This window comes from Maylandia zebra, linkage group LG19 (assembly GCF_041146795.1).
Source record: "Maylandia zebra isolate NMK-2024a linkage group LG19, Mzebra_GT3a, whole genome shotgun sequence".
NCBI lineage: Eukaryota > Metazoa > Chordata > Actinopteri > Cichliformes > Cichlidae > Maylandia > Maylandia zebra.
The window spans coordinates 28,164,074-28,192,051 of record NC_135185.1 but is presented as its reverse complement, the minus strand read 5'-3'; the positions used below and the strand labels follow the sequence as shown (position 1 = coordinate 28,192,051).

Genomic DNA, 27,978 nt, shown 5'->3' with positions numbered 1-27,978 from the left:
GACATCAGCGCTGAAATGCCACCGTATGAGACCCTTCTCTGACATCCTTTCCTTCAACGTGCCGCTCTGCAGGAGGAAGACAGCATGACACCTGAGAGACCCCCCGGTGCAGCACTAACATGTTCGGTCTCAGCCGGCTTCCTCTTACTTTCCTGCAATCAGCTGCTCTCTGGTTCCCTTGTGGTTGTTTTAACAGCCTCACAAAAAAGTCAGCGATGATGAGATAGCAGCATTTTCTATTGGATTCACCCATGCAGTAAATTCCTATATTATTCAGAAAATGTAAGTCAGACAAGGAAGTGATGTTTTCTGATAAAGACGTTGTAAAATAAGAAATGTTATTAGTGGTATAAAATAACCTGCTGTCAAAATGTTTTCCGATCCCTTCGAAACCACTTAACTGGGAATGTCAAAATAAAAGCACCGCTCTGACACATGACAGCTGTGTCGAGTGCATCATTTTTGGGTAAAAATGTCTGAACAAAGTGAGCAGCACATCGCAGCGCTCCTAAGGGAGGAGACTTTAAAACTCGCTTGACAGACGGACTCCCACGGTTACAACCTCCCTCCCTCTGTCAAGTATCCATCTCTCCCCACTGCACAACTGCTGTTGAGCTAACCGGCAGCAATATCACCATGTGAGAGTAAAAAGCAAGACAAAAGTGAGCGCTGATGCCTGGAAAATGGTTACACAATAAAAAAAAATCTCTGTCTGGGGACAAACAGGAACTTCAAAATGAAACAGGAAATTCAGGCGGGCAGACGGAAATATGAAGTCCCCTGAAAATAGCACAAATCTGAAACACAAAGCAATCCGCTGCAGGAAAGAATTGCAAGTTTTATCAGACAAAATTAAAACCCCTGAATAACACCGATCATGCCATTGCACTGCAATGATATGCTGGAAACTGAGTGAATGTTATTTAGGAATGAAAACACACAAACTCCCACGATCCAAATCTGATCAAGCATGTGTTGAAAATACTGAAGACTTAACCCACAACCAAGTGGACCAAAAGGCTCCCATGTTTATGACCTGACGGGTCAGAGCTGTTTTGGTGGCACGATGAGGGCCGTACAGTATTGGGCAGGTTGATCTGTGTATTTGATAGGTATGATTCATCCTTAACCTCCACATTTCTTGGCATCTAAAATAGATACAAACACATTGCTTCTGCTTAGCCAAGCTTAGAGTTAAAATCAACTTATAATCTAGCAATGCAAAACGATGCGGGACAAGTACAAACGGCCTCTAAATACGTTTAACGGACCCTCTAATCACATAACAGACACTTCTCTCCACTTCAGAGATCTGACAGACCACCGCAGTCCCAGTGGGGCAGATCAGGGCGGGGAAAAGGGAGGCGGCTGCATCTCTGCGATGGATCTTCTTACAAAAACAGACCCTATTTCTGGAGCAGTTTGTGCCAGAGGTTGGATGGTTTCAGTTCTCCTCAACAAGTTAAAAAAAAAAAATGTCCGTCTTGTCTAGTTGATCCTTAGACATTGCATGTTACTCAATCAACACATCATGTGATATAAAGCAAAAAAAGGGAAAAACAGGAGGACTGTAGGAGTATAAAAGTGTGAATTAGGACCATAACACAGGAGCTCTCACCAATTTCGATAGTGTGCTAAATGCTTCTGTGTGTGATCTACTATTTGGGGGTGCTGGAGTATAGATCATATGGCAAGGAACAAGAGAGAAAAGAAAATAGGTAGAGCATGAGGATAGTAGATGCTCATATTAAAAATGCTCAGTTTCAAAGAACGCAACAATACAAACTGTGCAAATGATGCCGGTGAACTGAAAGCAGAGGCTTCAAACCTCTCTATGCGCTTGCTTTCAGGCAGTTTGTATTTCCAGTTAAGAATCCGCATGATGTGAAAGCGAGGAGATATCTTTAATATGATCATCTTAGGCATAAAACTCTGGCTATGAACCCAGCAATCTGTTGTTTAAGCCTTCTGAAATCCAGAGGCATCAAGTCAGAAGAAAGCGAGCTTGAAGTGGGAGGAGGAGAGGACAGCAGATGAACTGAGGTGCAGAATTAAGGCCCAGTGTAATAAAAATAGGTAGTCTAAGAATAAGAATACAAATCTGTAAATTAGAATGATAGCTCACCTTAAAAAAGAAAGTGAACTGGTTGATTTTCAGGCAGAAAGCAAAGATGACTGAGTAAGAGATGACACACAGGAGAGGCTGTGACTATGTGTTTGTGACGAAAGGCGATATGGCATAATCTGAAAAAGGTCAGCTGTGGCTAAATATCAAAATCAGTGACATTAAAATTAACATGTTGAATCAAACTGATGTTCAAGGTTGTATAGAGGACAGCGGAATATTGAGGTTTATACTTAATCAATTCTTAACACTATTTTTGAACAGGCCTACCACCCCCATTTATGGTCCCAAGCTGTGGGTAGTGACCAAATGAATAAGACTGCAGATATAAGTAGCTGAAAATAGGTAGACACTTTGCAGGTGTGATAATAAAGCTAGGCTAAGACTAAACAATACGAAGAGTAGCTTAAAAAACTGCATGAATAATTGCAATTGGGCTGGCAGTAGCATGTTATAACGCAGGAGCCAGGCTCATTTTATGTAACTGAGACAGCCAACATAGACCAGAAAGTTCTTCTGTGAAAGACTGATTTTTTTGGCACATTTCTGTGACATACATTACGGCTGCAGCAGGCTTTTTTGTTTATATAGCAGTCTGCTTTTAAAATGTCACATCTGCACTTTATTTATGTGCCATGTTAAAATGTAAAAGACAGAAATCGTTGAGCTGTGTAGAGCTCAGAGGACATGCAGAGTAAGGTAATATTTCACTATGGCCTCATCATTACAAGTGACCTTTTACATGCATGCTAAATTAAAAGTATTGATTATGGCTAATGAAAGCGATTTCATCAAAGTGCAGAAAGCTTGCATGAACTATAGTGCATTGATCATTTGGGCAGTTTCAGACTCCAGGCCACTCTTATGTTCTTTATTGACTACATCTTATATCTTTAAAGTGCATAATTCATCTCATGAATAGAAAAAGAAATACATGTGTTTTTTACATTATATTGACAGGCTAATGAGACCTGCATTCAGCAGAAAGCAGTTCTATAAGCCTGTACATTCATGTTTTATTTAATATACAATCAATAGCCTCTAAACTGGCTCCACCTGTTGAACTGCTTGTTAACACAAATATCTAATCAGCCAATCACATGGCAGGAACTCAAAGCATTTAGGCATGTAGACATGTGAAAATGACCCACTGCTGAAGTTCAAACTAAACATCAGAATGTGGAAAAAAGGTGATTTAGGTAAGTGTTGGGGTCAGACGTGCTGGTGAGTATTTCAAAAACTGCTGATATGTTTGCACAACCTTTTAACGAATCGTCTAAAAAAAAGACAAAATATCCACAGTTCTCTGGGCAAAAATCAAAAGAGAGTGGCCAGATTACTTTGGTCTGATAGGAAGGCAATAGTAAGTAGTAGGTATGCAGAAGAGCATCTCTCAATGCACATAGAAGCACTATGGCAGCAGACGACCACACCAGGTGCTACTCCTGTCAGAAAGAACAGCAAAAGGGAGGCTACAATTTGTATGCTGTTTTGACTGGACAGCACAATACTGGAAAATATTGCCTGAACTGATGAGTCTCGATTTCTGCTTGAGCAATCAGATAGCAATGTCAGAATTTGGTGTAAATAACATGAAAGCATGCATTCATCCTTCTTTGTATCAATGGCTGCTTACAATTGGAAGTCACAAATGATGATGACACTTTAAGGCCTCCGTAGCCACCAGATCTCAATCCAACAGACCATCTTTGGGATGTGGTCGAACAGGAGATTGGATCATGAATGTGCAGCCAACAAATCTGCAGCAACTGTGTGCAAAATATGGACCAGCATCTCTGAGAAATGTTTCCAGCAACTGTTGAATCTATACCATAAAGAACTGAAGCAGTTCTGAAGGCGAGCGGCAGTCCAATCCAGGACTTCCTAGTTGTAACTAATAAAGTGGCTGGTGTATTTGTATTGGTGCAGAGGAAACAAGTACTCTGAATATTCAAGTTCTTTCCTGGAAAAAGTGGATGCGATTTCCCCAATAGATCCCATCTGAGCGTTGCACCTTGTTTTTTCTGGAATAAGTAGGCTAAAGCTGAATAATAAATCCGCCCCAAAGGCAGCCCGAGTGCGGTGAGAAGAAAAAGTAGCAGAAGAGAACAGTGGCAGTGATTGAAAAGAAATAAAAGAAGAACAGAGAAAGCTATGAAGGCTTCTGGTGCACTGAAGCCTTCCTCATGTCAAATAAAGCCTCATAGGCGAGCGGTAAAAATGAGGCCACATTCCCAGGCTTCTGAATTAAGCAAAGCACTTCCCTGCACACATGGTTAGACATATGTGCCTGCCTCACCCCACCCTCCTCCACACAAATCCTATATTATACAATTTGAGTGTTTCCCCTCAGAGATCAGTTATTTTCAGAAATGACTCCTCAAACTGATCACGACCAGAAAATACTAAGAGCATACGTTAGGGGTCGAGACATATTAGAAACAGAAGTTTCATATTTCTGTGAGGTCTGGCAAATCAAAGATTAGATCACTGGCTGTATTTAGTGCTACCTTGGCAGGGATGCGAGTGGGTCGTGGTGGGTTGCACGAGGCGTCTTCTTTGGGTAGCACCCGGGGGGCAGGGCTTCTGTTATCATGGCAATTAGCTTTTGTATCTGGGGTAATTGTTTCATCCTGCTGGTTCACAGTGGAAGGCACCCGAACAGATCTGAACAACTGATGAGTCATTAAGCACGACCCTGCATGGCCGGCTCATGACCGTGGATCGGATTGTTAGGCCTTTGTTTCTGTGAAAACTAGATGTCAAAAACACTATTAAAGGACACTAAAGCGTCACAGAAATACACCGTCAGCAGAGATCTGTTGATACAAATGCATGACAAATCTATGACAGAAAAAGAGGTTAGTGAAGGTTAGTTTTCCCTTTAAATTTTCCTGGAATAACACTTCACTGCAAGAAATTTGCATGTTAAATTACAACAATTTCTTCTCCTACTCCCTTGTACTGCTCATAGTAACAACTACTCTAAGTTGAACTCTGGTTCACGGTGGCCCATTTTTAGCTAAACTATAACACTTTTTTCTCTACACTATTTTTAGGCACGTAATCAATGGGAACCACATCACACGCCCACAACAATCACAGCAAAACTAAAATGACTGCAGTAACCATGACAACACTTCTGAATTAATGACTTGTGCTTAAACATTTCCATCCAATTAGTTCTGTCGTTGGCAGGGGAAAAAAACAGTAATCTACTATAAAAATGTACAGCTCCCTACTGTATATTTTTACATATGTACCACAATAGAGGATACTATTTGAAACTTTGGCCATGGTTAATAATACGGGAGAACTTTTATCTAAAATTAATTAACTAAAAGGAGAAGCAGTGAGACCAAACATAAGACACATGCCATGCTATCATACCCGAGGTCTTTTTCAGCACCTCTGCTTTCCCCCAGCCTTTCACGTCACCATAAATCTCACTTAATTACTCTGTCAACTGTCACATCAGTTATCATTCACTGCAACTTGGAGGTGCCACAAATACAGCTTAATCTATCCAACTAATGAGTTTCATTTCATGCTAATTAAGTAGCCTAAAAAAAACAAAAACCCACCATAACCTCCCGCACAACGAAAGCCAGCCGAGAGAGAATAAAGCACCCAGAGAGGCAGCAGAAGTGATAATTACACAGCTTTATGCATCCCTTGTTGGTGCTGTAGCTAATAAAGAAATGCAGTCAGTGTCAGGGAGATGTTTGGGAAATAAACATTAGTAGCCTCAAGTGAAAAATGTTTCATTCCTGCAGAGGAATTTGCTCCCATATTGGAAATTTGGTTGTAGGAAAGGTCAGGAAGTCAAACAACCAACAGTGCAACCACTGTTGTAAAAGTTTCCATTGAAACATTATTAATTGTAACTACAAGGAGAGACATAACCCACTAACACCATGCACAGTAGCCAGAAATCCACCTCGGTTCTTAGTATCTTCTCGTTAAGGGTGAGGCAGTCAGTCTTATGATGTGATGTGAGGTGCTGCCCCTTTTTTTTCCAAACAGGAAGAGAAATACATAATTATACACCCACACACAGTATATTATGGTACCCATAGTGTACATACACCATTACATGGTAACAGATATTTTTAGTGAAGGGCCAGAAACAGGGACAGAGAGATTGGTTGTAAAGTAAGGATCCAGTTTAGTGTTATTATTATGCTCACAATGAGGATTATAGCCCCCGTGGCTTTAGAGCAGGGCAAAGCCATACATTTAGAGACGGGATGCCACTCTCTCTTTGTGTGTGTGTGTTTAAGTGGGTGAAGGGGTCTGGCTGACAGAAGGAAGAGGTCTGTCTGGATTAGAGACAGAGCATAGCAGGCAGATCATTACCTCACTGCAGCCTTAAATCTAAATTAACCCGGGCTTAACTCTCGTACAAGACCTCTAATCTGCTCCATGGGGGAAAGTAGTGTTCACAGGCACAGGCAGGGAAGGAGGCCCGAGGAACTAAAAACAGCACAAGCTCACTGTGGCTCACACACAGTGTGAAGCTGGGTCACTGGTAACCCGGCAAGCTATACACACTTAGTCTGTTTAAAGGATGCAGTGAGATATGAGGCAGGGGCCAGATTGCAGGGGTTGTAGTAACTGCCGCATGTAACCTAACACTGCTACTAAACTATATGGAGCACAGTCATTAAAAATAAATGAGAGTGACACACACTCACAGAGTTATAATTACAGTGTTTTTGCTGTCTGCATTTTGCCAAGCATGCCAAATCTGACTCTTAAAGGGACCATTTCTGCTTTTCTTTAATGTCCGTCACAGATTTAGTCCCATAATAATGGAAGATTATATCAAATATGGACCACGTTTTTCAAAAAATGAGGGTAAGTGTACAAATAATGCCTACGAGGGAGAAGCTCAGGCTTTAGACTGCTCTAAACAATCTGTATCAGACATGATTTTTTTCACTCTTGTCTCTGTATGATGTCAGTGAGAGCGGATATCCTTAATATATGAGCCCTGGAGCCCCGCCCACATGCTGTTTAGCTCTTTAAATCTCCTTTTACAGAGGGTTGAACTATCGGAAAAAGTGTGGCTTAAAGGGAGAGGAGCTAAACGGGCTTTTTACAGACAGCTGCACCCAGAAAAGGATGGTTTTTGTGTAGCTGTGAAAACACCTTAAGTACTTTTCCTGAGTTCAAGAGTAAAAATATGGAGTTGGAAATCTGAAAAACAAATGTAACATATATTTAATTCTACAGCAGAGGTGTACTTATTCAAAAGACCTTTGAACTCGTGTATCACAGTCCCGCTAAGTAGACAACTAAGACTATTTTAAAGCAACAGCACACAGCCGATTCACAAAGGCTTTCACATCCCAGATCCATCATGTTGTGCCTCACTCTTAATAGATCACAGGGCATTTATCTGACCCCCGCCCCACTCATATACGAATACTGCACAATACTGCAAAATGCAACTAAGCCTAAATGAGAGAGAACAGAGTGATGTGGTCTTAATGGCATTAATTTCAAACTGCATTAATGTGCTTATGTTCTTAGCCAAATGCCCCAGTTGTTCTGTGGAAAAGGTTCAGTTGTTTGAATCCTTCTGCAGCACAATCCTTTTCATTCAGAGCCATGTAAAACATAAACAATGATCAGACAGTTTGCTTATTACACTTGATATCTATATGTTGTATATTTTGTGTACTTGGTGTCCTTCTTCAGTCTGTGTTTCTGCCCCTATCACTGCCACTTCTCTCCCTGTTCATTCAGGTTTAGGTTTAAATGAATATCCTCTACAGGTCAAATAAATAAAATGATTTTAAAATACTCAAGGAGTCAATTAATTATAAGAAAAATAAATAGAAACAGATACACAACTATTGCTTATCTTAAAATATAGAGTTCAGGTCCTGGGTTGGCTGGCTTAGGTAGGTGGCACAAGGCCACTGTGGCACATGAGTTTGATTCCACCCCAGGCTTTTCCTGCATGTTGTTCCCCCTCCTTTCCTATCTGCTTCACTGTCCCAACCACCAATAAACGCTAAAATACCCCCAAATAAATCTTCAATTCAAACCAGACGAAAGACGAAAAGCCAATAATGTGTGTGAAAAATAAGGGGCTATAAATCTACCACGAGGATACATATCCATCTGAGAGGAGTTTGGAGTCGGGGGACAATTTCTGAAGAGCAGTTTAGAATGAATATGAAACAGTACTTTTGTATGAAATGCCCGTTATTACTTAAAAATTTAACATTGCTCACAATATCGTATGCATTTTCAGTGTTCAGTGCTGCAGCAGACACAACAGGAGTTGCATGTATTAGACGGGAAGTCAGTTTTAAGCAGCGGCTGCACATCTCGTCATAAAATCCTCATTGTCCTTTATTTTCACACCCCCAGCCTCCCCCTTTCGTTCTTCTTCTCCCTCGTGATAACAAGGCAGCCAACAGAGCTGTTTGATCCTACCGCTCTCATTTGGAACATCAGCAGCGACCAAATATCCCTCTTTCTCTCTTTTTCCATGTCTTCCCTCGATCTTTCATCGTCCAGGAGAGAGAGGGGGGAAGTGCACTGGCCTGAAAGGCTGCCTTTCCAGCCGGAAGCTAAGCAGTCTTTAACACGTGTGTGAATTAAACATGTATAGAGCCCTTACAGAGCTCTTCTATTCAGAGATGCTCTGTGTGAAGCTGCAGCGTGTTTAGAATAAAGAAGATGCTCGGCGTCGCATCACGTGCACACGCTGAACCGCATCTTTCTGGCAGCATCTCTGGCTTTGATGGGAATGCTGCAATCAGGCGAACAGTCATCAAAACACATCAGAGTCAAAACTTTGCACACTTTTGTGCACTTTTAACATAAAAACAGAGAGCTGATTCATTCCACCTTTATGGCAAAGTTAACATTCTCCATGCACACAATAACTAATCCAAAATAGCCTCCATTCTGTGTCAGTTTGCTGAGGCCAGATTAAGATGACAGATTAGTATTTCAGCTCTGATTAAAATATAGCAGGGAAAGATTTGTCCGTCTGTGCTGCTGGAATATTACAGTGCTTTCTTTGTGGACGATAATCAAACCTCATCGACTAAACAATCAGACTTTTTTTTACTCATCCCAAACTATTTTTATCATCTTTGACATCCTTCCTTCATCTTCCTTCCTATCTTCACCCTTCATCCTCACTGACTTACTTACAGGAAATAGAAATGATCAGACAGACGTCAAACAAAGTGTCAGCACAAACCTGGCAGCGATGTGGCTGTAAAACAATCCCGAGTCACTGACACTCTGAGGAAGGCAGTAACGCAGCGCTTGCAACCGGTGTATGTCCATGCTGGTCAACAGGAAAACAAAACAAAGCAGCAGCAGCAGCAGCAGCGTCACTCTATAACACAAACTCCCTTCTGTGCTGCTGCGTTACATTTAAACTCTAACCTATTAAAAGCGGTTTAATCCTCTCCTGAAAGCCTGCGAGAAATTACGCACAGGAGCAACAGCTGCATGAGTAACTAAAATCATCCACTTAGAAGCGAAATGAGATTTAGAACATTCCCGAGTTCTCGCAGTGCTGCATTCACATCCAGACGGATGGCCCCTCCATCCAGGAACAAAGGCGATGACGGACAGACAGACTGGCAGAGATGAAGTCACTGACCAGCCAGCGATCCCTAACACACGATTGTGAATGTGCGATTGTCACTGAACCTCTGCGCTATTGTTGTACTGAAAACCCAAGGGAGATTACCTCATATCCGTCTCAACCAGCAGCACCCCCCCCTCCCCTAACAAATCCAAACACACACTACAGTTTACTGGATGTATGAAGGGGGGGGGGGGGGTCCTGCTGTTATCTCCAACCGCCCCTCCTCCTGACCTGCCGTTGCCATAGCTACCCAAATAAGCCGAGCCCGAATTAACAACCAGTGGTCTATACTGTGGTCAGCTACTATTGACTGGGATGTCCTCCACCTCTGAGGACAGTGGATGAACACTCACGGGGCATGCACATTAACTGGAGGTGGTGTGTGCATGTGTGTGCGTGCATGCGTGTGTATGTGCTAAATGTCCATTAAAAGCTACTGAATAACTCACAAGCTAACGCTCAATCTGGTTTAGATTCCCTGGGTGAGACAGCAAAGGGAGGTGGGGGCATTTTGGAAGGCATCGGTGTTATTGTTGAGCGGAGCGGCAGTATTCGATCCAAATGTAATAAAACCAGAGGTAGAGAACGTTCCCGGTTTGATTCTGGCAAAGGACCCTGTCCACTGTGTGCTGTCCTGCAGGCTACAAATAAACGATCTCCCTCTCAAGCTCTCACACACAAATCCACACAACCTTGGGCTGACAGCAGTCCAGTGTTAAGATGACAGAGCATTACCCTTTGACCTCTCTGGTTCACATGCGCTCGGCTCTAACGGCTGACATCATATGCCGCTCAGAGAGCAAACAACCCAAACGACAGAGTCCCACCACCAAGATCCGTGACAGGGCACTCTGTGTCACGTTGACATTGGTTAAACCGGGGTCACGATCAACAGCGATTTGTTATTCAGGGGTAACAGCCATGCCAAGTGAAATTACTCTTGGCTCGTGTGCGGCTCAGATGGCCCAGCTGGACCGCAGGACGTTTCTGTGGCCGGACGGGTAAATGTTAACAAGCTCGATCTGTGGCAGACGAGGCTCTGTTGTGCCCAGAGGAGGAGACACTGCCTGCTCACTAACATTTATAAACTGATAATAGGAAAGAGCTAAACTGCTGCAGGGAAAGTGAGCGCATCGAAAATCAAACATGAAGGCCACATTGTTGCTTAGAAAGAAAAAGACACATTCACAGTGATCATAGGGTGCTATTATTCTTTCTATTTAGGATTTTTCCAATAAATGTATGCCACAGCAAAATAATATTTATTTTAAAAAATAGGACGATAGCAATTAAAGCATAGTGTTGCAATATTTTGCATGACAATATTGTATCGATACAGGGACACCAAATATCTAAATTTTATTAAATTAAATTAAATAGTCTGGGAGTTTTATTACACAGAGGGCTCATCTCATGCATCACCAGCCTGAGTTAATGTTAGCTGAGCAAACTTACATTAAATGAACTGATTAACCATCCAACACTGGACACTAAAATACCTCCTAATCAGAGTAAGCTAATGGCTCAGTCACATGAGGGAAAATAAGACAGGAACATTCTTACCTCTACACAAAAACTTGGCAGCGTTCTGATGATTTTATTGAATTTTTTCACATTTTGTGACCGACTGCAACTATTGGTGACTAAATGGTTTCCCAGAGCTTGAAGTCACTGCACACTCACAAGCACTTTTGATCAAGGTTGCCTTACCTTGTCAGGATCCTGGGTCTCCTGACCCAGCGTTTTTAGTTCTTTTGTGATTTTTGTATTTTGTCGAGTACTTGTGTGATTTATTTTATGGTTTCTAGTTTGCCCCTGTTGTTTTCCTATGCCCCCTTTTGTTCTGTGTAAAGTCGGCGTTTCTTGGTCTGTGTCTTCGCATGTTTTGAGCTTCTTGTGTTTCAGGATTTCCCTCTGTGTATTATTTATCAACTCTAGTTTTTTGGTTCTTTGCCTTATGGTTATGTCTCTGTGTTTCTTAGTTGCTGTCTCTACCGTGTCAAGTTCGCGTCTCTGTGTTATACTTCCTGTTTTACTTTGAAGGTCCGTGTCTTATATGAATGTGTTCAGCTTACGCTTCCTTGTCTCGTCAGTTCTGATTTCCCCCAGCTGTGCCCTCCTTCTGTGTCTCATTCCCCTCTTTACTTCCCAGTGTATTTAAACCCTGTGTTTCTCTGAGTCAGTGTCGTGTCGTCCCTCAAGCTGTGTGTTTCCTCATGTGCCTCCCTGCAAAGTGTAAGTTTATATTTTCCCTGTGTAGTTTAGTTTTGTATGCTTTTCCCCTGTCAGCAAATAAAGCTGAGTTTTTTGAGTTCATCCCTCGAGTCTGAGTGCCTGCATCTTGGGTCCAACTCCTGCCTGCCACACAGCACTTCCTGACATACCTGATAGAAGGCAACCTTTCTGCAGTCGCAGTCTTGGTTGGACTGACTGCAAACACTCAAAGATACAGACAGATTTCCAACGTGTTGCCAGTCTGAAAAAATCTCCACTCAACTGGTTTTATTCTTGTTGGAACAGGAAGGCTGCAGAGCGCAAATGTGAAAGTTAAATGTGAATTTCTGTCCATGTACACAACAGCAGATATATTATTTTCAGTGATTTATCACAGTTAACTGCTGCATCATCACAATCAGATTGCATGTAATAGCCAAACTGACCCCATTCAAATAACTGAAGTGAGATAAAAAAAAATATACTAACAGTTAAAATTCGAAATTATAATTTGCAGTTTAAAAAAAGGTGATATTTTATTGCAAAATGTTAAAAATTGCAGTAAATTCTTTTACTGAGGCTTCCAGTGCAGCAGAAGCCTCAATAGGTGAAGTATTGTGATAGTCATGGGGTGTTTGATGATTCACAACATTACTCTCATATACGCTTATGAAAAGCTAAAAAAACCTTTTGTAATTGATTTATTTTTGCTTGTTTGTTTTTTCTTTTTTTGCTGGTAATCACCGAAAATGTCAAAATTTTTCAAAATCTCAAAGTCCTTTTCAAGTGCAGAATTTTAACACAAAAAAAAAAGCGTAATTAATTTGAAAGCACTGAAAGAAAAACTAGACATAAAGTAGAGCTGAATAAAGACCGACACCAGGGATGCACTAATCATGAAACATGAACAGTTTGCCTGATAGTCAATAGTGTTCCCACACTAACCCCATAATACCGTAACTTATTCATTACTCCTGAGATACCAGTTGCTGTTCCTCTTTCTGTGCCAGGGAAACAGTAACTTAACTGTAGTCACATCTTTTAGCTCGTCATCACACGATGTTTGAGAACAGTGAAATAACTGAAATAACCACCGACACTGGGAAATCTCATCGTACATACAAAGATTCAGGCGGATCATCTGTAATGTGTAAAATCAGCACACTGACCTCCATAATACCATCACTTATTCATTACCCTGTAGATGCCAGTTGGGCCTCAGGCTAACCGACTGTGATCACATACAGTACAATATGGATGGCAACCCCACATTTCACTGTCTTACCCTTCCCCCACCCCTCTCCTCCACCTTCTCCAGTCCTCGTCACCGTCACTAATCCTGATCCTTAAAGGGATCCGCCGCTTCCGTTTGGAGAGAAAATACTTTGTAGGTTACACAAACGAGAACACAGGAAGAACAGAGCGAGCGTTAGCCTGTTCAGATTGATTAACATTCTCAGCCGGAGAATAATATACAACCCTGCGGAACTCGTATTTTTCTTTGTATCCTGTGTCGTTGATGGGAATAAGAATGGGCCGAGGTCTGGACGGTAGAAAAACGGAGCATTAGGTTTGATTTCACAATTTGAGGTTACGTTTTGGACAACTTTTGTTTTTATTTCCACATTACAATCAGAATGACACTGTCATAAATAGTGAGCATACTGTGAGAGATGCTGAGAGATCTTCCCTGTGATGGAGATTACTAGAGTGCACGCGGTCAAGTGTAAACCATCAGTCTTATCTCTTCTGCCCCACTCGGCTCTGTATCTGTATTTGTGCTTTAACAAATCGCCATGACCCGCTCTAATCTGGCAGGGCCACATTATACTGGACTATACCCTCTCTTGAGAGTCTCACTCAATCAGCCAGTCAGATTAACACTTTCTATCTCTTTCTTCTCGACTTCCTTTCTCAAACGCACGCACATGCAACGAGTCAGATGGGATCAGTCCCGTGAACAAGAGTAAGCAGCTGAGCAGATTCAATGGCAGGCAGCAAGAAACTCATTCCTTTATTTGCCAGGAAAAGACTGAACCAATGAAAGACTGCTAGAGGGTAACCAATCAGACTTCTCTGCAACAGCTGGCTCCAAAGAATCACAGGCAGAGGGGTGGAAAAAAGGAAAGGAGAGAAAGTCAGCAACTCCTGGAGGAGATTTTTTTCCAAGCTTTTCCTCCAATTCAACATATTCAGCGGCATGTCGGGCTTGGTGAAATAGGGGTTTTTCTTGCAGGCGCACAATTCTGTTTCAAGGAGCAAACAGATTGTGTGGTCTGAAAGCTGAGCCAGGCTTCAAACAGAAACACCACAGAGTGAAGGAGGCTACATCATTACCGCACAACCCAAAGCCAACCTTAGCTTTACTCACACAACTCCAAAAACACAGAGAAGAGACGATCACTGATGAGTCATTTTGCCTTACCCGAAGTCGTCCAGGGAATACATGTCGCAGGAGAAGAGGGCACAGTCCTCGAGCACGGGATGGAAGGAAGTATAAAAAAGGGAGATTATGGAGGAGAGGGGGAAATGTCAACCTTGAGAAGAGAGAGCAATACGCATGCTGTCCAACTCTGCTGCAGTCAACTCAGTCTTTCCCCTCTTCACATCCCTCTAAAAAAGTTTAAAAAAAGAGAAAAAATCTACTACGCCAGCAAGGCAGTCATGAGCATGAGACACAGAGAGAGTAGGAGGGAAGGAGTGAGCGAGAGAGATGAGGAGTGTTGCAACAGAGTAAGGGAATGCAAGAGAGAGAGAGAGAACATGTGACCAGCGCAGACCAGTCACCTCCCTCTGCTTCGGGGACCGAATCGTCGTCTTTCAACCTCCGAGGAATAATTTCCACTGGATGGAAATTACATGTTAGCCTGTATTGGAAACAGGAGCGCTTTTACACTCCCCTTTCTATACCGGAGCTTTAAATAGATTCTGCATGTCAGCCTTTTATCACTAATTAACTACAGAAGAGGAAACAACAGCAACAGTTCATTCATTCAGCTCAGATATCATAATGGACACAACATTCCCGTTCTCTGCAGGAACAACAGAGCGTAACGAGCAACAAAAGTTTCCCCGATGTGGCGTAATATTCGCGGCATCCCTGTGGCTTTTATCAGAATTCGCCCTCCAACGGCGGTCCATCTGGCAGGAGCAAACTTAAAGGCTTTTAAGCTTCTTTGCAGCAGTGAGCCGAGGTGTAGGAAACAAACAAAGAGCGATCCACTGAAAGATTAGGAAGCTTTATGGATTTAAGAAAATAGCCAGAAACACACAACGGATCCGGGGTTCTAAAGTGGCACCCAGAAGGTCTGAGTTCATGTGCATCCAGGATTAGTGACATTCGGCTGAGGCCTAAGCGAAAACTTTCAAGCAGACTTTGAACTCCACAACAAACAGAAAAAAAGTGTTAAAATGTTGTTACTGCAAGTAAATACAGGGCCAGATACCAATACTGATACCAGAACTTTTAACCTTTAAGAAGAGAGCAGCGTGTCTTGATTTATAAGATGAATCATTGTCATCAGTTTGCTGATTTTGAAGACATTTTAATGATTACTAAATCACGGTGATTTTTACTTTCCACAGTAATGAGTTCACACAAAAAACTCCACTTTTCAGCTTTTATTGTATTTCATGTAAGAATTATTTAACACAATCCAGGGGGCTACATACTGAACTTAGAGGATAGAAAAGTATCGTCCATATTGATTGATTACTTTTGGAGAGTTAATATTGATCTGATACCAATACCAGCCTTGGAATTGATACTAATCAATATTTGGATCTAGCGAAACCCTTGGGGAGTGAAAATGGAGAGACTAAAGGTTAGGCTGAACCTGTTTGACCTCCACCACGCCAAAGGACACAGCCTTATGGATGATGTACAGGAGCAGATAGAAAACAACCAGATAAGGGTAGATTCATAAAGGATTGCCATGTGAGAGTCAATTAATCATTTGTGATATTCAGTTGTCACTATTACTGCTAGCTAAAAGCCATTTTCCTTTCCCCTGAAATCCAGGCTTTATCATTGTATCACAAATGGGAGCGCTGTGGCTGCGGTGATGCCGTCTCTCGTGGAGCTGCTCTCTGATCAGCTCAGAGGGCAGCAGCCTGCAGTAGGAGGCATAACTCAGCGTTTTACCTTGCAGTGAGTGCACTCGCTCTTTCTACTTTTTGCACAGTGAATCACCACAACGAGCCCTTCAGAAATAATCCTGTCCTATAATAGCAATGGACAGACGCCTACATACACGCTCACGGTTCTTCCTCCCAATCCACTCTGCCTACTCGTAACACGCACGCACAAGCATGCAGAAACAGCCAGGTCTAGACTGACGGTAGAGAAGAAGCGCCCCTTAATGAAATCTCTAAAAATAACTCCACTCTCGTGTGTACACTTATGTGCAAGTGCATGGGCATCCACATACATGAATGCATGCTGCATGCGCACCCTCACATAAATGCAGCAAATGGAAGCGGCGAGGTTGAACAAATGGGCCCATTGAATGTAATTCTTTTTTTTTTTTTCCTTTAACCCTGCAAAAATAAAAGCCAGGTCGCCCCTCGCTGATGCTTTGTGGAGATTTAAGACTTCCCTTTTGGGCCTGAGTCAAAGAGCAGATCTGCCTCGGGTGAAGACAAACACACAGGATGGGATACAAGCAGCGTTGCTTTACAGAAAAAGAGGAAACGGCGTGCTCATCTGACTGGACTGGAAGATATGAATCTTGCATGTTTACGTCTTGGAGCAGTTGAGCCACTGGCTTTGTGCTGGGTGAGGTTACAGGATGACGGTGAATTATTGGGACTGGAAATAAAAAAACAGAAGCACTTCACAAATATGATTTATCCCATTTTTTGTTCCCTTTCTCTCTCTTTTTCCTTTTCCTTTTTGATTCCACAGACTCTCAGCAGACTCTCTCACAAAGATACAGACCAACACCGGTAGCTACAGGAAAAGCAGAGCGAGAGTGCACTGTATCTGAGGAGAGCTGTCAGAGTAAATCTGAGGCTGTAAAACGGAATGGTGCAGGCTGACTGCAGCTACGGAGACATGGAGGAGTCAAACTAAGGCAGGAAGGGGGAAACATAAAAGGACTGCTTCATAAATAGCACAGAGTATAAAGACTGCTGCTCCTCCTGCTGAAGAAGAAGATCTGGGCCTCAGCGCGTTCTGCATACCAGCACAACCAGGAAAGGGCTCAAAATACCGCCCATAAGCTCAGATGTAGAATGACTTCAAAAAGAGCCACAGACTGGATAGTATGCATATATGCAACCATCATGGTTTCTGTAGGTGTATATGGGAAGTGGGTGAGGGGGTGGGGGTCTGTTAACCTGCCTAGCAACCACCGGAATAAACACCCTCCTCCTCCTCTTGCCACGGTTATAAGCACCCTCATTTATCCTGTCCCCCACCCACCACACCAACACACTCCCCTCCTGCAGCCACTCACCCCGGCGGTGCATCAATCACATTTAACGAAAGCAGTATTTTATTATTTTTTTTATCATTTCACCGGGTGCACCCGAATTGCTTATGTAGGGAAATACATGATGCTGTCGTTTCCATGACAACATCAACCTGGCCTGAATCCTGCCTTCAATGCGCTGGGTGGGTCCGGCGGTGACAAAGAAGGGGGTGGAGGGGGGTGGAAAGCGGAGAAGTCATTTCGATAATTCGCCATTTAACAATATGACATAAAAGCGCACAGTTAAAGGGCGCACGTATGGAAGGTGGGTGAAGGGGATGAGGCCGGGTGGGTGGGCACCCGGAGGAAAAACTGGCAATAAAATATGAGAAGATGCTGCAGTTATTCAGTAAATGATCATTCCAGCGAGGTTATTGTGGAAATGCAGATGTAGCCCCGGAGAGGGCTCCGTGTCGCTGCGCATCTGCCATGACAGCGCACGATACGGTGCTTACCTCATTTTCCTCCTCTTTTATTCAACCGGGGCTGATGGCACTGATGAGGCTGCTCAATACGTCCCGCTATTATTTCAGTATATACCCTCGTGTGAGGCTCGGAGCAGCCCGCCGGCCTCCACCTTGTGTCCTCTCTGCGCGTCTGTGGCGATATCACAGGCTGAGGATGGGTCGTGAAACGCTAAGCGACAACCCGAGCGTTTTCTTCCATCCGCTTTGTGCTCCGTTGTCTCTGCTCTCCGCACGCGCTGCTGCTTACGCCGCGTGTCCTTAAGTCCATGTTCAGTCGGTGCTCGCGCTCGGTAGAAGACGGTGAACCGTGGTCGTCAGCCGCCTCCTTCATGCCATATTTTCTTCCCATTCGGAGTGTTTTGGTGAGATGGACAGATTTTGGGGAAAATGCTAATACGGCGTGCAAAGGGAGAGGGGAGGGGGTGCGAGCCGACCGGCTCAATGCTGCCCACCTGCGGCCAAGACGCACACATGCAGGGAACTGACGCCCCCTAAGTACCCCACCCGTCAGAGTCTCAGCAGGCAAACAAGTAGTCTGGTCTAGCCCCCTAATGTATGGAGGACCACATGAGCCAAAAATAAAGCTAACTAAACAAATGATTGTTAGTAAACACACACACACACACACACACACACACACACACACACACACACACACACACACACACACACACACACACACACACACAAAAAAAATATTTATATTTATTTTGATTTGCTTGTGTATTTCTTTACCGTTTAATTAAACCTCTATTTATTCGTCTTCCAATTTGATTTTACATTCTATTTATTGATTTACGCATCAGGGCTCGCAAAATCGCTAGCCCGACGTCCTGGAGGTAGCGATATCTCTGGTCGGGCGACCACAATCTATCTCAGCCCTGCATCATTGCATTTACATGATTATTTTCTTAAAATATTTTTTTGCTTTTTACATTTCTTTTATTAATTTCTATTGAATTTTTTCCAACTATTTTATGAGGTCAGCTTTGTTCTTTCTAACTAACCTCAGGCTCTTAACAGAAATTACTCCCTCGAATAGTTGCTATAGAGAACTGAGGTGCTTGGCTGGTGTGGTGGAAAATAATTGTCTTAATGTACTACTACCAAGTTTACTACCAAGTCATCAGGTCATATGTTAGTCAAGAGAATCCTCACTGGTAGTCTCTTCAATCACTCACAAGTTGAGAAAAACTTATGTGAGGTTCCGCTCACTTTGCATCCCCAGTGTTTATTTCTCCCGTAGTTGCCTGAAGTTATCACGCTGCTGTGAAGTGCTTCCAGTGTGGACACAGCATTAGATCCCTGAAGGTTCTTATCTATATCAGATCTTATGATATTGTCACGTTGTCTAGCAACCACCTTTCAGTGGGCTAAAATGATCTGTTTTAAGAATTTATGCACGCACAATGCCTTATTAAAGCACACTGTCCTTTTTAATTTTACGACAGTGGCATCCTGTTTACCTCCACAAAACTTCAACCGTGCATTATGCATTATGATATCATGAGGTTGCTCAGCAACCACCTACCAATGGGCTACAATGAATGATTTTTTCCATTTCTATACTTAGAAGACCTTAAAAGGGATTGTCTCATTTTCTTTTCGTGACCTATAGCAAAACACAACAAAGAATACTGGAGCTTGTACATGTACCAGTTACATTTATATTAGCATTGAATTTATTATCCAATTATGAATTATTAATTTATGTATTAATTATTTTATGTTGCATTTAATTCCACCTTATATATATATATATATATATATATATATATATATATATATATATATATATATATATAATTATTATTATTATTATTATTATTATTATTTTTATTTTTTTATTTATTTATTTATTTTTGATTTGGGCAATTTTAGCCCTCCAGGGCGTCTACAGGTACTACAAATGTTGTATTCTGCTTTAGAGTGAAATGTTGTTGTCATTTTTTTTGTTTTTTGTTTTTACAACTAACTGATTTCAATTTCCACTCTATAGTCCCTGTGAGTGGATTTCCTTTGTTAGAATTTTCAATAAAACAAAAGCCACATGTCAAAGAAAGAATTAAACAAATAAAAAAGAGAAAAGTGAAAAATATAAGACAAAAGATCATTTGTATTTCATCATTTACTTCCAGAGAGATTTTAATGTTCAATGGTATTTTGCAGCCCCAAGTGTTAAAGTGGTAAGACAAATAAATGTTACATTCACTCTGTAGAGTGGCAGCTTTAAATCACTGTTGTTAAAAGATCTGAAATTTTCCTGATAAAAGGACATAAACCGATAAAACAATCAGCCAGCCTTCAGGATTTTTAAACCACCTCAGTGTGCCTCATAACAGCAGCAGCTATGTTCACACTAAAATCAGCTAAACCCCAACCAATTATCACGTAAAAAAAAGTCCCATTTACTCATGCACGTGTGCTCATTTGGCTTTTCTGTTAACCATAAGGAGTGTGACATGCTACACATCGTACCACTGATCGGATGGCAGACAGCTTTAAAGCCTGAGAGCAGACATTGGTTTATGAAAAGCTCCAGTAAGTGCTAAATGTTAATTAGCTTAATAGACCTGCTGTATTTTTTTTTTTTTAAATCAGGCAGAAGCAGTGCATTATAGAAAAAAACCCCAAAAAACATCTCAACAGTTCTGTTAAATACCTTGCCAGTGACTGATGGCGCACAGCTGAGAAGCACATCAGACAGTTACAGTGTAATGGTCTCATTCTTCCCCTTCATAAACTGATGTAGGTACAATAAAAAGTGGAAAGACACAGATTTGAAAGGGCTTCACATCACTGAAAACCTCAGCATACGCTTCATTTTGATTCTCCTTGCACTCCAGGCAAAAGTCAGAGAAACCTAGCAAACCAAAATAGTGTATATTTCACCCACAGCGTCCTCAGATCAGTTTCAAGCTTTTTAGTACATCTACCGATCTAAACAGAGATTTATTGCAGGAAAAAGGGTCAAAGGAAATCAAGCTGGCAGTGAAGGATTTTACGCACAATCAATAAATAATAGGAAAGGGGTCCTGTGTAAAGAGATGGAAGCACAAACAATTTGAATATGTTCAAATAAATTTCTTATTAGATCCTTCTGGTTTTAAATAGTGGGTAACAACCTCCTCACTCACAGTATCCTCCTCAGTCCCACAAAACCAACAAAGCAATAATGGCTGAACAAAAGTTGGATCTAATATTAACCGTTAATGAGACGTTTGGATATTTTAGTGAGATGTTTTTTCAGAGACTCTTTCTGATGTGACAGTGTTAACAAAACGGGGAAGGGCCTTGCTTCACTAGTGCTTTCCTGAGTTGTTAAATACAAAATAAAAGTTTGACAATTAGAAAAAAATCACACTGTATTTCTTTCTGTGCACAGTTTTTGTTGCAGTGTTCTCGGATCTCCAGTTCAGTCTGGAGGGGCTCTGAAAGGCAGCAAAACAAACCTCTTCAGTCCATTATCTGGTGGCAGGAGTGTGTACTACACAAGGACAGTGAAGCCAAACTGTAAAAACGCACCCATCGGGTCAGACAGGGCCTTTGGTTTTCGCATTGATCCGTTTGATTTGTTTTGTTTAATGTCGCTGGGTGCAAGGCTACAGTACGCGAGGGGGAGATTTCTTTTCTTTTTACATGTAGTGCGGAGACAGAGAAAGGGGGAAATAAGAGGATTTTTGTCTTTCAAGCAGGCGCATGTCAGACCCCCGACAGTTTGTCGCAGTTAGGATCTGTGTGTGGATCGGGGAAAGGAAACCTCAGGTCAAAAAGTTTCTCTTCAATCAAAACCACTTCAGTTAATTCAGATCCACATCTGTGTTAGCGTATGAGTTCGTTTCAGTTTGGTTTGGTTCAGTTTAGTGCAGTTTGGTTCACTTTGCTTCAGCCGCAGCAGCAGCAGCGAGAAGCTGGACAGTATCCATTTCTGTGCTCGCTCAGACTATCCTCCACTGCATCACGCTCATGTCCTTCCCACCTGTCGACACCAGGTAGCTGTCATCATACAGGAAGGTTACATTGGTCACGTGACTGCTGTGGCCACCGTAAACATGGCTGGGAGCCTGGAAAGAAACAAAAACAACACTGTTTTTCGATACTGAGCCGAATATCCTGCTTAACATCACCGTGAGCAGCATCTCACCCTGAACTGTGAGCAGGGGTATGAGAAGAGGTGGACCTTCCCAAAGTCGTCTCCGGTAACCAGGAGGCTCTTATCGTTGGATCTGCACACGGCGTTGATGTCGGTGCCGTCTGAGCCGTCGGGCCACAGGCCTGGGGAAGCAGAGGGCGCCGGAAATGTCTACTGAATGCACAATTAAACACCAACATACACGTAAAGAGGGAGATCAAAGGATCCGCCACTTACCAAAGACCTGGAAGCCCAGAGTGCAGGTGTGGGTGGCCCACTCAATATCTCTGGTTGTCTCCACGCTGACCACCTGTTTACACACTGATGGGATCCCTGAGGAAACAAATACAAAGCAAATACAAAACAGGTCTTAGCGTGGCTTAGAATGGGTGCTGTTGGGCATGCCAACTCCAAATTACTGTGACTGAAAACTTTACACTCAACATCTTACGAAACTAACTACCGTAAGATTGCTCAAATGCACAACCAAGTTTGTGCTCTCCTGCTACCTCAGAGCAGGTTGTGAACACAGTTTTGCACAGTGACTAGTTTCATGAATGCATGAAAGGGGAAAAATCATTTTAGGCCAACTTTACTAGATTTCGTGGCATTTTTAAGAATTATATCAATCCTAAAGGAAACTTGAGGATAAGTGACTTACAGTACAGTATCTCATAGTCGCCTGAATTTGATACCAGGTACTGAGAGTCCACAGACCAGTCCAGATGAGTGATGAAACTGGAGTGACCCTGGGAGAAGTTAGAAAAGTTTAAAAATGCATCTCAGACACACACAGCAACACACACTTCACAGTATTTTCAGAGTGGAGTCAGTATGGGTATCCAAGAACTATAAATAATCCTAGAAATGTTGATGCATAGTCTCAGCAGGGTATGACTCTGGGGGTTGTTATTTATGACTTTGCCGGTTCTCTGTAAACACACATCCAGAAAGCACTGAAATGCAGAACTGAGGAGGGAGCTAAAGATAAAGGTGAAGCAGAAAGGAACTTGAAATAAAGGATGAGGGGGATTATAAATACAGGTGCTCACCGAGCACTTCCCCACTCGACTGTACTTCCTCCCATTTTCTGCCACAGCGTAGATATAGATGTAGTTGTCGTGGGATCCGATGGCCAGGAAGTTACCATCTATATAAGATGAAGAAAAGAGGAACATTAGAGGTCATAAAATGAAATATAAATTAAAAAACAGGTTTGCAGATGGCAAATAATTAACTAGACTGTTGTAGATGGATATCCACTGTGAGGAGGCAGGCGATACATCTGATGCTGCAGGTATAGCAGATGTTCATTACCTAATATAGGAAAATATGGATCAAAGCATTCTCACACTCTTGGCACAATATCAGATATTTGCAAAATTCATTTAAAACTAAATAATCTAATGTAATTGTTGAATGTATATATTAGTGCTGGTAGCGTTAATCTCGTTAAAATGACGTTTAACTGCATTAATGCAGCAAATCTCCGTTAGCGAGTTAACGCCGATCACCCCGTGCGGGGCTGCACGGCGTCAACGTGTTAGCGCAGTTAGCTGGTTGTATTAACCTTTTGGTTTTTATAACAATATTACTTGGTAATTCATATACACTCACTGATCACTTCATTAGGTACACCTGTTCCACTTCTTGTTAACAAGAAGGCTATAATTAGCCAATCACATGGCAGCATCTCAGTCATTTAGGCATGTAGACATGGTCAAGACTGCTGAAGTTCAATCTGAGCACCAGACTGGAGAAGAAGGGTGATTTATGTGACTGTTGGTGCCAGGCAGGAGTGTTTCGAAACTGCTGACGTGGGATTTTCCCACACAACCATCTCCAGGGTTTACAGAGAATGGTTGGAAAAGGAGAAAATATCCAGCGAGCAGCAGTTCTCTGGGCGAAAGTGCATTTTTGATGCCAAAGGTCAGAGAAGAATGGCCAGACTGCTTTAAGCTTAAGCGGATTTCACATAAACAATATAACAGCAGGGATCCACCCTGCCCTGTATTTTTGGTTCAGGCTGATTCTGGTGTAATAGTACTGGGGATATTTTCTTGGCATCCTTTAGTACCAAGTGATCATTGTTTAAACTCCACAAATGACCATGTCCATCCCTTTATGACCACAGTGAACCCATCGTCTGATAGCTGCAAGACAATGTGCCATGTTACAACACTCAAACTGGCTTTGAGTTCACCGTATTCAAACGGCCTCCACAGTCACCAGCTCTCAATGAAGTAGAGCACCTTTGGGACAGGATGGAACGTGATATTTGCTATCATGTCAGTATGTTTCCAGCTCATTGTTGAATCGATGCCGCAAACAATTAAGCCTGTTCTGGAGGCAAAATGGGGTCGAAGAGAGGTGTACCTAATAAAGTGGCTCATGAGTATATGACTTCTTTTGTTTTGATTTTGGCAGTTTTAGCTCTCTTCAATCAACATAAACTACAACACATACAAGTCTTCTGTGTAGTCTTCTTAATTTTCCTAACATTAATACACAAACATGAGATTAACACCATACCTGGCCCATAGCGCATAACCGACAGCTGCTCATTCCCATCTGTGTGCATTGTGACTAAATCCTTAGAGTCTGTGTCCAGTACCAGCCACCTGCAGGATTGATGACAGAACCAATCAAAATCTTACAAATACTTTTTTTTTAGCTGTAAAGTAAAGGCTGTATCTCTTAACCAAGCGCATTGGCACTAAATGCTTTTTAGTGATGGTGTCTATACCTGCCCGTCTGGGTTCCTACAGCAACCACAGCTCCAGAAGGATGGAAACCTGCTGACTGTGCAGCATCCTGTGAGAAGAAGAAAGAATATGACATTTAAAGTCCACCCCTTCACTCATTAATGGGTTTTGATTATTGTTACCTCACTATGCAGATTCACTTGTGTGCAGCTTTTACGTTTATCTCCTGGTTTCACTGCTTGCCTTAAATTTAAGATGCGTTTGGTACATATGAGCATGATTTTGTGAGCTCTACTTTTGTAGTCTACAGTGCGCAGACATTGAAAATGATGATCTCAGTCATGTAGAAGATGTATACCATCATGCTAATCAAAATCGGAATCAGTTAAGCACTTCACATCTCACTCGTATGACTGGGATCACACATATAAATTGATTTCTTTAGCAAGAGAGAAGAAATAGATGCAATAGAAAAAGAAGATTTATTTTTTACTGAATTGTGTTATGAAATGTATTTGGAGGGAATCTTTAATGTGATCAATAATTCAAATAATCCAAATTTATATAAAGTATAAATAATGTTATGCTGATAGCTTTGCTGTAAATTTGTACATGCACTTTTGCTACTTGATGTCCTGTTTATTCTAATAGACATAAAAATGATCTTCATATGTTTGCTGTGTAATTCCAGTGACTGACCCCAGGGGCCAGTGTTGCCTAAACTTACTTCCAGGCTCTTGGACCAGATCAGCTGATGGGAGCTTGAGTCCCACAGACAGACCTGCCTGTCATACCCACAGGTCAGGAACTGAGGTTTCCAGGGATGGATGGCTAAACCCCACAACTCATCAGTGTGACCCTGCAGAAAAGAAGAGAAAGAAAGAGAAAGAAACAAAGCTGATAAAACTAATCAGCAAACTACTGTTTTGGGGTTGTGCAAAGCATTTGAACACATCCTGTTGTAACTTAATCAAACACATTCATTTATTCATTAAAATTTGATTTTCATCTGCATGAACTTGAGATGAGCTAGTAGTAGGTTCTAAGGAAAGGAAGAAGAAGGAACCCTCCTATTGGACAGCCAATGTAGAGATAAACCTGACTGCTGCATGTACCTGTGTAATGGGCATGAACTCTCCATCCAAACTGCCTTTCAAAACAAAGTTCTTTGTGGTCCCGATGAGCACACTCTCCCCTCTGCCCTCTGCTATAGTCCGGATGGGACCAAACAACTCAGGCACCTGTAGAGGAAAAGCAGCGATCATGCACAGCACCGCTTCACCTGGAACCTAACAGCTGCCTCAGGCAAGACAAGCTAATTTATAATAATAATACAGTCAATGTGAACCCCGAGTGTCATTGCTATAAATGCCTGTGAATCTCTTTGAAAGCACAAATCCATCTTATCCTCTGTAATATTTATAATAAGATGCAGTATTCAGAATGCATAGTCAGCCGCCTCAGGCATGCATGCAAATTCTGGCTAATATTCCAGACTGAGACCTACTTGGAGGAAGGTGCTTGATATTCAGCTTAACATTTTATTGATACATCTTAACAGTGTGTGCTTCTGGTGCATCATTAAGAGCTATAGAGCTGAGCAACTAAGCATTAAAAACCCAAGGATTCTGTCAAATGCTTAACAGCATGACTAGTGTACCCCATCTGTAAAATTATGTGTAATTTATAAACTTTGCATTTGCCTCAGAGCGTTTATGCTTTCTCACCTCCACCGTTTGTGTCTGCTGGTAGCTGCTGTCCCAGGAAATGAGCCTGCGGTCTTTCCCCCCAGACACCAGAGTGCCGTTCCTCAGCATGCACAGAGCAAAGATGCTGCCTTCGTGAGCTCCTTGGATGACGTGGCTGATGCGATTAGTGCCTGCACAATGAAGATGGGACAGAGAAGGGCGTAAAGGTCGACTGTACGCAGAGGGAAGATAAACTGACAGAGACAGATGGTGTGATGAGGGTATAAAACTGTAAGACTGCACATCTCCTGCACCTTTTTTTCCTTTTATATAAAACAGTTCAGATTGAGACACATCTTTGACTCCTAGTCTCCTGATTCCACCACCACAGTGACGCATCTTCGAGCTTATAACCACAAAATCCTTCGCAGACAGAATCATTATTGTCCATTTTTTCGTTGTGCTTCTGACGCACACTTCTTCTGTGAAAGCACACAGCTTTTTCTATTTTTGACCACACCCCTATTTTCAGCCGTGGTACGCTCTCTTTCTCTGCAGACTCACTCACTGTGTACACCCTACAGACATGATCCTTTTCACAGGCGAGCGTGAAACAGTCGAGTACCTTTTCCCCACACCAGGATGTTCCCACTCGAGTCTCCGGTTATAGCGTCTCCATTTTCCGCGAAGGTCACGCACAACACAAACTTGGGCTTCTCTTGTTTCTGCAGTAAACACAAGAACATACATGAACTGAATTTTGCTCAGCTACCCCCAAATTTCTATATATAGCAACGCAACAACTCATGACGTTACATACTGTCATGACTCTAGATGTGAATATGCTTCCTAACATGTGAGGAACAGTCCTACCTCAAACAGTCCCTGCTTCTTGACCAGCATGCCTTTCTCCAGGTTCCAGAAATATAGATGGGACTTGCCACACGTCACCACGATGTTGCTGTCTGTGGGGTGAAAGTCCGCAGCAAACACCGACTCGTTGGAGCACTGAGCCAAAACACGTGGAAAAAAAAAGAAAAGAAAGAATGAAGCTCAGGAGAAACATTAAACACTGAGGCTACTGAGGCAATCACACCCAAACACAAACACAAAGAAATCACACAATACATGTGCAGATACCTTAACTTCAGCCAGTCTGTCCTCTTTCTGCCAGTCCCACACAGAGAGAACGTGGTCGTTGGAGTCGTCGACGACACAAAGTGTGTTTCCTCCGTTCTGACATTAAAAATGTTTTGAAAATAAAGAGGTTAATTTTACAGAGAACTGGAACTGTCAAAATAAAAAATGAATAAAGTAATAAATGGACTCAATAAATAAATGATCAATTCATTAAATGTAATAAAAACATATTAAAAATTAATGTAGCCAATGAATAATTTAAGACTAATTTACTGACAGTATTAATTTTTACTAGATTATCTGAGTGCTTGAACTATATATTGTGAGCTTGGCACTGATAAACCAACAGAGGTGAAGTTAACCTCCGACCTGCTGTGAATGACAGCGCCTGTCCTTGCAGTAG

The 27,978-nt window shown here is 42.1% G+C and overlaps 2 protein-coding genes and 1 long non-coding RNA gene across 12 annotated transcripts in view; 1 reads left to right on the top strand and 2 right to left on the bottom strand.

The window, feature by feature from the left end:
- evla (Enah/Vasp-like a) overlaps nt 1-18,371 on the bottom strand; it is a 43,628-nt gene extending 25,257 nt beyond the window's left edge. The window contains exon 1 of one of the 3 annotated variants that reach the window (XM_004540542.4): nt 17,899-18,371. In XM_004540542.4, coding sequence (XP_004540599.3) covers nt 17,899-17,903 — 5 coding nt within the window. In that variant the 5' untranslated portion in view covers nt 17,904-18,371. Of the gene's footprint in view, nt 1-9,356; nt 9,793-14,394; nt 14,647-17,898 lie in introns of those variants that run through there. The other 2 variants (XM_004540541.6, XM_004540540.5) reach the window with 2 other exon arrangements.
- Nucleotides 14,800-17,510, top strand: LOC143413939 (uncharacterized). 2 transcript variants are annotated; one of them, XR_013094497.1, is made up of 3 exons: nt 14,800-16,119; nt 16,524-16,746; nt 16,876-17,510. It is a non-coding gene; the product is annotated as an uncharacterized LOC143413939 (long non-coding RNA). The 2 variants fall into 2 exon arrangements; XR_013094498.1 differs by having other exon boundaries at nt 16,528-16,746; nt 16,876-17,509.
- Nucleotides 18,372-20,023: 1,652 nt separating the features above from the next.
- The window catches only part of eml1 (EMAP like 1), a 53,661-nt gene continuing 45,706 nt past the window's right edge, over nt 20,024-27,978 (bottom strand). For all 7 annotated transcript variants that reach the window (XM_024806223.2, XM_004540533.3, XM_004540534.3 and 4 more), the window contains 13 exons: nt 27,576-27,671; nt 27,309-27,443; nt 27,061-27,160; nt 26,475-26,626; nt 25,863-25,988; nt 25,475-25,606; nt 24,789-24,856; nt 24,575-24,663; nt 23,095-23,192; nt 22,704-22,791; nt 22,280-22,375; nt 22,055-22,185; nt 20,024-21,974 (listed from right to left, as the gene is read on the bottom strand). In XM_024806223.2, the coding sequence (XP_024661991.2) occupies nt 21,849-21,974; nt 22,055-22,185; nt 22,280-22,375; nt 22,704-22,791; nt 23,095-23,192; nt 24,575-24,663; nt 24,789-24,856; nt 25,475-25,606; nt 25,863-25,988; nt 26,475-26,626; nt 27,061-27,160; nt 27,309-27,443; nt 27,576-27,671 (1,437 nt within the window). In that variant the 3' untranslated portion in view covers nt 20,024-21,848. The remainder of the gene's footprint in view (nt 21,975-22,054; nt 22,186-22,279; nt 22,376-22,703; nt 22,792-23,094; nt 23,193-24,574; nt 24,664-24,788; nt 24,857-25,474; nt 25,607-25,862; nt 25,989-26,474; nt 26,627-27,060; nt 27,161-27,308; nt 27,444-27,575; nt 27,672-27,978) is intronic.